Raw genomic sequence first — 9402 nt, forward strand, 5'->3', positions numbered from 1 at the left:
GGCTTGGCCCCCCCTCCCCGTCTCTCATCAGCCAGCCCTCACTGCTCCAGCTAGGGAGCAGAGGGGTGGGGCCAGCCCTGTTCTCTGCAGCAGACAGCACAGACCAGCCCACAGCTGCAAAATGCTGGGAGAGTGTGATTTAACTTGAAACTAGGAAGGGGTTTGGGACAGAAGTTTCCTAAACCAGTTTGACCCAAATCAGTTAAGTCTGATCGACATTTAACCAGATTTATCTTAAACCAGTTTCAGCCATTTTGAAACTGGTCTGCGTGCACTGAGCTTCTGTTCTGTTACACATTAAGTCCGTTTCTGATCATTTAAACCAGTTTATGTGCAACTCGTGTCTGTAGCCCACATATTAATGTTAGCCTTTAAGCTGAAAAGCAAGGAACTTTAAATGTCTAATTTGTTCTGGCAAATCTTAGCACTGCAGGGGTTCAGCAAGCTTGTTACATGAATTACTAAAACTTTAAAGTATAGTTCTACTTTGAAAACAAAGTCTAAGAATAGCACCATATTTCTTTAAAACTTTATTCCTTTTAAATATTCAGAGGGTTATTTCATACTTATGTGAGAACTGAATAACTATTCTCACTTGTCCACCATTAGAATGGTTATGTGGAATTGGGTTGCATGGGTTCATAATTTAGCACTGCACTTGGAATCCATCTTAATAAAGTGCCCATAGCATCTGGGAACTGGATACAAAATTAAAATTTGGATCTACTTTAATTTCTATCTGCTGACAGTGCCATCTAAGAACACTGTACAGACAGAAGTATGAAATACTCTTTTGTCACCCAATAAAAAAGTAGAGAATTTGAATACAGCCATCTTTAACTATAGATACAAGAGTCTTCAGCATACTAGTTATATTTGAGGAAATACTAACTGCTAGTAAAGTCCTGAAGCATTTTGCAAAAGTTCAGAAATATTTCAACATCTTCTGTATTACTATGCCCAGTTAACTGGAAAATGAGGATTGATGACTGAGCTTCCAAATGGCTCTCTATTGAGTTCTTAGAGACAATAACCTTCTAAATGTGCATCCAACTATGTAAGTGTGTTAAAACTAGCATACTATGTCTTACCTAGCAAATTATCTGCTTGAGAAGCTCTAACTACAAAAGTACATGAAAGTTTGAGTGACATGACAGACAAGTTGATTACACATCTTGAAAAGTGGGCCTTCTAATTCTTTTTGCTAGGGGTGGCCAGCCTGCAGCATTCATGCCACAAGTAGTGTAGGTAGCCTTTGTTTGTGGCATGTGGCAGATCAGGGAGGGGACAGACTGCACAGCAGCAGATAGAGCAGAAAGCTGAGCAGTGGTTCAGGTAGGGAACACCGGAATGAGAGCAAAAAGCACAACAGTAGACTGGACATGAAAAGCAAGTCAGAGTGGTGCGCTGGAAGGGTTTGAGGGTAATCTGTGGTATGCTTTCCAACAAGGTTGGCATGCTCGCTATGTGGTAGCATTATAAGTTTTACACTGTTACTGTTTGCCATCCTCCTTCAGATTTCATCTCTTGCTTGAGTCAAGATGAACAAAACTGAATTGGTTTTGTTTGGAAGTGGGGAGGGACAGAAACTAAACCAATCTTGTATAGTTGTTTACTCTGTCAGAAGTGTATACTCTGCAGATCCATGAGAATTTGCTTTTGAAAAGTATAGTTTCAGATTCAAGATAGACTTTAATAATACCTGTAGGACTGTGAGTTTTTCATATTAAAGTACTGCTTCTGCTGGCTTAGTAAGATATTTGCATAGGCCTGTGTCAGGAATTTCATTGATGCATGGACTGTATGTACTTTCCACTGAAGTGATGATATAAGTTCCTTTGGAGCTCAGGTTTCACTCCAGCAAATGCTGGAGATAAGTGAAAGGGGATAGTCCACTTTCTCAGGAGATAAATGTTCATTTATCATTTAATGTGCTTAGGAGACCTAATTATTCATTCAGCTGGTTTTATTGGGTTGACAGTTGTTTTCTTAAAATTATACTTCAAGAAGCCCACTTTCTTGAAACCAAATTATCAATCTTTTAACCATTTTACATAGCACTTGTTAACTCATTTGGTGATAAGTCTAATTTGTCAATGTTCTAAAGACTATAAACATCAGTAAACTGTTTTGAGGGCAAAGGATTAACTTTTTGTACAGTCAGTACTGTCTTTTGCAAAGTACAGTACCTAACCTATTCTGATATTAATCATAAACTAATTATGATGTCATGGTTTTCTTTCAGGAAATTCAACAAGAAACTGATATCCCTGAAAGAGAGCTTGTTAGAGCCCTACAATCCCTTGCATGTGGCAAGCCAACACAACGAGTTCTTACAAAAGAGCCTAAATCAAAAGAAATAGAAAATGGTCATATATTTACAGTGAATGATCAGTTCACATCAAAACTGCACAGAGTCAAGATTCAAACGGGTAAGTGATTTTTTTTTTTAGTTGCTGATATGTTTCACATCTTAATTTATAAAGCATTGGGATTTTACGTTGCAAACTTAACACTTTATACCAGCCAGAGGAAATTAATAATCAATAAAATGTACTGCTGTCACAGGCTAGTAGCTGAAAATGAAAATTTAATTGCAGGAAGTAATGGTTAAGTAAACTGGGAATGTTCTCAAAATGCTCAGTCATCTTCAGCAAAAAAGGAAATTAAAGCACCAAACCTTTAAATCAAGCTTGGTTTGAGCAGTGGTTTGATCTGAGTTCACTTTCCTAAATTGAAATCAGTTGAAATCACTTGCCTAACTCACAAAAGTGTTGAAAATTATCACCAACTATATTTAGATCTTTGGATAGAATATGCTTTAGCTATTTCAATGTAAGATAGTAATACCTGATATTATCACACTTTATATAAAAACTCGGATCCAGCTCCTATCTCAGAACACCCAGTCACAGCATTTAAAAAGAGATTTTTGTGCATAAAATAGAAATTACTACTGAAAATGGTCTGTCTGATGCCAGATACGTCTAATATTGCAACCATTTAACCTTTTTTGCTAAAAACTGTAGTTTTGGATAAAGCAGCAGACATCTTAAACCAGAGGTTGGGAACCTTTTACTAAGACAAGCTGCAGCTTGCAACCCAGCTGGCACCATGGGCCACAGTTTGCCCCCAGCTGTTCCAGTTCAACATTAATCTTGCCCTGCAGTCCTCTGTGGATCTTAAAATACTCATTAATGTAATGTAAATCCAATCAATTGTAAAAGCAGTTTACTATAAAGCTGATCAGATTTTTTTCAGGGGTGACCGAAACTAGGTTCTTTTCTGTTTCTTAGCACCCTGGCACTGTAGAGCTAGTTTTGATCCCTCTGAGAAAATGTATCTTTACATTCTCTAGTGAAAAACTGAAGGTTAAAACATGGTGCATGCTCACTCTTAAGAAAAAGCCATAAATGCTCGGCGGCTCTATGTCGAGAAATTAAGAGGGGAAAGGGATCTTAGTAAGGAGGTGCACCTATTCAGAAAAAGAAAAGATGTTCTGAAGTCATATTTATAGGAAGTGAGAGTGAGGGGGGGAAAAGTAAGAAATCAGTGATGGCAGAAAAAGGACACAATTAAATGCTGGTAAAAGTAGAAGGGAGATGCAGTTAAAGAGAGCGAAGTGATTTGTTTGATGTTTTTCTTGTTGCTAATTATTTTAGGGTCCTGGCTAGGGCTGTGTGAAGCTTTGGTAACTGATTCGATTCGGAGGAAATTCGGCCCAATTCTGTGGCCGAAACTCCGAATCTGAATTGAATCGGGAGACCCATTAAAAGGTCCAAATTGAATCGGAAGCCTCTGAATCAATTCGGGGAGATTTGGAAGGCTTGCAGCAAGCAGAAGCTGAGAAGAGGGAGGGGATGGGGTGATCGCGCATATATGGAAAAGGCTGGAGGGTGGGGAAAGACTGCTTTGATATTAACATCTGCAGCTGGCCAGTGACTGTGATCTTTCCCCACACACACAAGTGATATGAATTTTGCTTTCAAGAGTTTGAGGTGCACTTTCACAGAAACCCCTACATCTATCTCCTTGAAATTTGGCAGGCTTCACGCCCTCAAAAGTGGCTACCATCTCTGCTGTTTTCATCCGAATCTGCAAAAAAATTACAAAGTTATAGGTATTTTAGTGATTCCCCATTATAGTCTATGGACGAATCTCCGAATCAGCTGAATCGAATTGGGACAGTGATTCGAATCATTGAATCGAATTGCTGTCCCTCCAAATAGGCCAAATCTGAATCTAAAGCGAATACTTGCTGCTTCGCACAGGCTTAGTCCTGATGCATATATTTAGGACATTAAGGTTTTCATCGCACCATAAATAGTAACCCAGCTACACAGTGACTCCAGTTTATGGTGTCATATAGCAAACGTGCCACAAAGATATTCCACATGCAATGCCTACCCGTTTTTTGGCTCATTTGTATCATGCCTTAAATTGAATGCATGTCATATTGGGGCTGACCCATGACATCTTGATGCTCAACTGATCATAGAGATCTGCTGTGGGGGCAGCCCAAGGGTCTAGGATGCAGCCATCCCCTCCCTAATCAGTGGGATCAGGCCGAAGGCATCACTAGGTCCTGGACCCTGCATCCCCACTCAATCCTTTCAGGCAAATGGGGAGGGTGCCATGCTCCCAAGGCTTGCCGTGCACACCCAAGACCTTTAAAAAGCTGTATCCAGTTTTGGGCCCCCCACTAGAGAAAGGATATGGGCAAGTTGGAGAGAGTCCAGTGGAGGACAATGAAAATGGTTTGGGGGCTGGGGCACAGAACTTTTGAGGAGAGGCTGAGGGAACTAGACTTATTTAGTCTTCAGAAGAGAAGATGGGGAGATTTGATAGAAGCCTTTAACTGCCTGAAGGGTGATTCCAAAGAGGATGGAGCTAGGCTGTTTTCAGTGGTGGCAGATGACAGAACAAGAAGCAATGGTTTCAAGTTGCAGCAAGGGAAGTCTAGGCTAGATACTAGGAAAAAAACCTTCTCACTAGGAACTGGAATGGGTTACCTAGAGAGGTTGTAGAATCTCCGTCCTTGGAGGTTTTTAAGGCCTGGCTCAACAGAGTCTTGGCTGGAATGATTTAATTAGGGATGGTCCTTCTCTGAGCAGGGAATTGGACTAGATGACCTCTTGAGGTCCCTTCCAACCTTAATTTCTCTATTACTTTGTGATTCGGTGTACCATGCTGGAATTCCCAAACTGCTAAATTTTTAAATGAACCAACCATATCCTGATAAGCAATGGTAGAAAAACCTGACTTCAAAAATTGGATTGCACTGTCCCAACAATTTAATTTGTTGAAAGAAATGGAAAAGTATCTTTAATTTCAGAAAACTTCAGGTATAATCCTTAGCCAACAATTAATTTGGCAAAATCGGTGTCATTTTAGTGAGCAAAATTGTGCACGGTAGCCAGAGTTCTGCAGGCAGGCTTTTTAGTACTGTTTAACTTCTACAGTAAGATGTCAGTTGCTATTCACTATTGACAAGCAAACATACTGATGTGTTGACTACTATATGCATCTTAGTTCTTGTGGCCTCATTTAATTAAAAAAACATATTTGAAAACATTGCAAGCAAGAAATAACTAACTTCATTGTGACTCAAATGAGATTTCATGCATGTTAACCCTACTGAAATGCATTATTTTGACTTGGCTTAAGGTATTTCACCTTTTCTTTTAGTTGCTGCCAAACAAGGGGAATCAGATCCAGAACGAAAAGAAACGAGGCAGAAAGTAGATGATGACAGAAAACATGAGATAGAGGCTGCTATAGTTCGGATAATGAAATCTAGAAAGAAGATGCAGCATAATGTGCTAGTAGCAGAGGTAATGTGTCTCTGGTGTTGACAAGAGATTTCTCTGACCGTTATTACTCCTTTCAGTTCTGCAGTGTTACAGAACCCTATCGGCGATTAGATCCCACAGTAGTACTGTTATTGAGACACTTTATATTTCTTTCTAAAACCTAGTTTTAAGAGATCTGAAACACCCCAGATGGGTAGGAGGGAATCTGTTAATTACAGGCACTAAAGGAGATTATGTAAACAGTTTCTTAAATTAAAGTTTTATTACACAAAGTAATATATTGAACACTAAAGATCAGTATCCTGCATTGCAGTCATTGCTAAACAAAGAGTGTATCTTCAGTAAGGGAAGAGTCTTGATCCTTTTAGTTTGAAATGTGAAACTTTGCTTTTTTTAGGAACAGCAGATATTTTCCAGCCCATCATAACCACAGTGGTTAGATAGTGGAGAATTCTCAGACCAGACAGTACTCCAGAGAACAACACTTTGCTTATTTTTATAGTAAAATTCACATTTTATTATAAGAAAACTTAGCACATAGATGGTGTTTGCACCAGTGTCATATACTTCAGAATACAAGTTGATTTGTGTTGGTGCAGGGAAAAATGTTTTCCTCTATATGCATCATTCCATAATTGTCCCGATGCATTATCAAGTTTTCTCTTTGCCTGAGCCAGTGACTGCTAGTGCAGGCAGAATATTGCATGCGATGTATCAGTAGTACAGGAATAAAGATACTAATTTATTTTGGCTTGGCCCAAACCTGTTTCTGTTACAAACTTCAGTATTAAGCAAGTTAAAAATCTTAGGATGCATCCAGATGAGCAGGAACATGTGTTTCCCTGGGGACAGGTAACAGCAGCACACCTTGTGCTCCGGCGCATGGCAGGTTACCTCAGTGGCTACCAACTGTGCTGGCCCCAGCAGCTTTACCTGGGGTCCTGGGGGCATCTGGGAGCTGCAGCCACAATGCTTTTCAACAGGAAGCCTGGCTGGCAGTTTGGCTCCAGCCGCCAGGCTCTGGTTTGGGGTGGCACGTGCTGCCACCACATGCATCGCCACACTTTTTTATGGTCTGGGGTCTTTTAACCCTGGGATCTCCTGCATGGTAGTGTGGCGCTGAAGATGGGTCTGTGCACCACATACCACATATGCAGAGGCACCCTTAGTGTGCAGATGACTACATGTATTTTTAAAACGGGTTTCCATGAATGTTTTGGTATATGTTTGTTGTGCTGCCTAATCATTTAATGTGACCTGAAATTCCACATTACATAATCTTGTTTTTATATTCTAGGTAACTCAGCAGCTGAAAGCCCGATTCTTACCAAGTCCAGTTGTTATTAAAAAACGTATTGAAGGACTTATTGAGAGAGAATATTTGGCACGAACACCTGAGGATCGCAAAGTATACACTTACGTAGCATAAAATGCGTTCAAAAATTTGATTTATTCTTGGACTATATTCTTCGCATGAACTGGGAAGTTCTTTTAAATCATTAATATTAAGACGACCATCTCTTCTATTAAATTACAATACATGTTCTAGACCATTCAGATCAAGCCTTTTACTCCTTTTGAGAGTTTTCAACATCAGTTGATTGAGCTTCAGGCTTTTCAACGTTATCCCTGTAGAGATCATCCTTACAATTCCTCGGGAAAATGTGAATGTGCCGCGTTTGTTTTCAATATTGTATGAAAACAGAAAAATAAAAACAAATTTAGAAAATACAGCTCATTAAAAAATAAATTGTTGGAATTTCATTTCCCCAGATCTTCAGTGTTGATGTAAATGTGTTTCTGTAGTGTTGCTTAGCACCTCGCGCATTGTATAAATTGGGTTTTAAAAAGCCCACAACTGGTAAGACAGAATTCCCAGGTATATTGCTCTGCTTCAGACATTTCTTTAACTAGCCATGTTAATTTAAATATTTGGTAATCTTATAAAGACCCGGGAATACAATTTTAGCATGCTTCACTATTCCGGCTGCACTCACTATTGTTCCAGCAATACGATCAGGAACCTTTTGGGGCTCAGTAAAGACAGTAATAATTTTGGCTTTCCCTTCTGTAATTTGAATTCTTCTAAAATAAGTTCTATATTGATTAGGTTTGTTCTGGATTCTTTATAGGAAAAAGAAAAGGAAAGATTTTAGTGTGTATAAACTGTATAATAATTTTTGCTGTTGTACTCACTGCTGATAGTGGATTGTACAGGGCGATGTTTTTATTTCACTTAATGTAGACAAAACAAATTTAAAATAAATGGATTTAGTGTACACAAACAACTAAGTGTGTTAGAGTACAGGGACAGCAATTTATTGAACATAAATACTGTCCCCTGGGGAAACGCACCAGACAGTACTTTGTTTATATATGTCATAGTGGGGTTTATGGCCAGAGGATTTTCCACCATACGTACCTATTTCAGGAAATTAAAATGAAGCCATTGTGCACTATTAATTGTTTTAAAATTAAATCTAAAAATGCAATAAATATTGTTACTTTAATCTTAATGAAATCTTCAGTTCTTATACAACAACTTTTTTCACTTAACAGCTAGTATGGTTCAACAATCTATTTCCAAGTTGCAATTCACTGTAATTGTTATTCTTAGATAAATCAGAGTTTTTACTTTGAAGATGTGTATAAGATTACTATTTTGTTTTTAGCTATGTTTGCGGCATTACAAATTTATTTTGCATAACTTTTGCCATAGACCATGCTTTCTTCTTTTTACATCAAAGCACTGTTATCCTTAATTGTATTTTTTTTTAATTAGAGATTTAAAAAGGTATTTGGGAGAGGCTGCTCATAATATTGACTTCAGCTTAGAATAAAAAGGAAAAAGGGTCTTGGATCATTAGCATACTCATAGTGTATCTGTTAGTTAACTGTACCAGGCAAATGCATCTCTTTAGGTATGTGGCAAATAGAGCAATTTATTTGCAGTGTGGATGAAAATGTCACAACACCACAGAATTTTAAATTTACTCTGGTCAACAAGTATACAGAGCCTGACTGGCATTTGAGTATTGTAAAGAGAGGGAATAATGCTTTATTTCAGATGTTTTGCTGTTTATACAATTTATTTCAAGGCAAAAGGAGTGTGTTTCTTTTTACACCATAAAAGAGAAGAATTTGATCAGACTGGGGGAAACAAAAAAAGCTTGTACGTTCAGATGTTTCCTTGTGTGTAGCTATATTCTGTTTCCACAATGATGCTTAATAAGCAGTCCATCTGTAAAGCCTGTTTGCTGTTAGTCACTAAAATACCTGTGCACATGTGTAGAGTATATATAAGAATTTTAAATGACCAAGGTATGTATTTTTAATAATGTTACAAATGTTGAATTTTTTTTTAACCTAGTACATGTTCTAAATAAGATGATATGCTGGAACTGTTTGAGTACCTCTTAGATGCTGCTTGGCTCATAAAAGACATTTAAAAATCTTCTGCAGTATGTATAGTGTCCCATGTTTTCTGGGGCATACAGCACTTTCTACAAAGGTGCATGGGGGTTTCTTCTTTTCAGATACCTGAACCATTTTTAAACAGCATTAGCATTTTGCTAAAGTACTGAAAACT

At 38.3% G+C, this 9402-nt stretch overlaps 1 protein-coding gene across 2 annotated transcripts in view; it reads left to right on the top strand.

The window, feature by feature from the left end:
- CUL3 (cullin 3) overlaps positions 1-8334 on the top strand; it is a 65225-nt gene extending 56891 nt beyond the window's left edge. For both annotated transcript variants that reach the window (XM_006020746.3, XM_025200414.1), the window contains 3 exons: positions 2246-2432; positions 5689-5834; positions 7111-8334. In XM_006020746.3, coding sequence (XP_006020808.1) covers positions 2246-2432; positions 5689-5834; positions 7111-7242 — 465 coding nt within the window. In that variant the 3' untranslated portion in view covers positions 7243-8334. The remainder of the gene's footprint in view (positions 1-2245; positions 2433-5688; positions 5835-7110) is intronic.
- Positions 8335-9402: the final 1068 nt, after the last annotated feature.

The sequence above is a fragment of the Alligator sinensis genome, unplaced genomic scaffold, assembly GCF_000455745.1.
Source record: "Alligator sinensis unplaced genomic scaffold, ASM45574v1 scaffold596_1, whole genome shotgun sequence".
NCBI classification, from domain to species: Eukaryota; Metazoa; Chordata; order Crocodylia; family Alligatoridae; genus Alligator; species Alligator sinensis.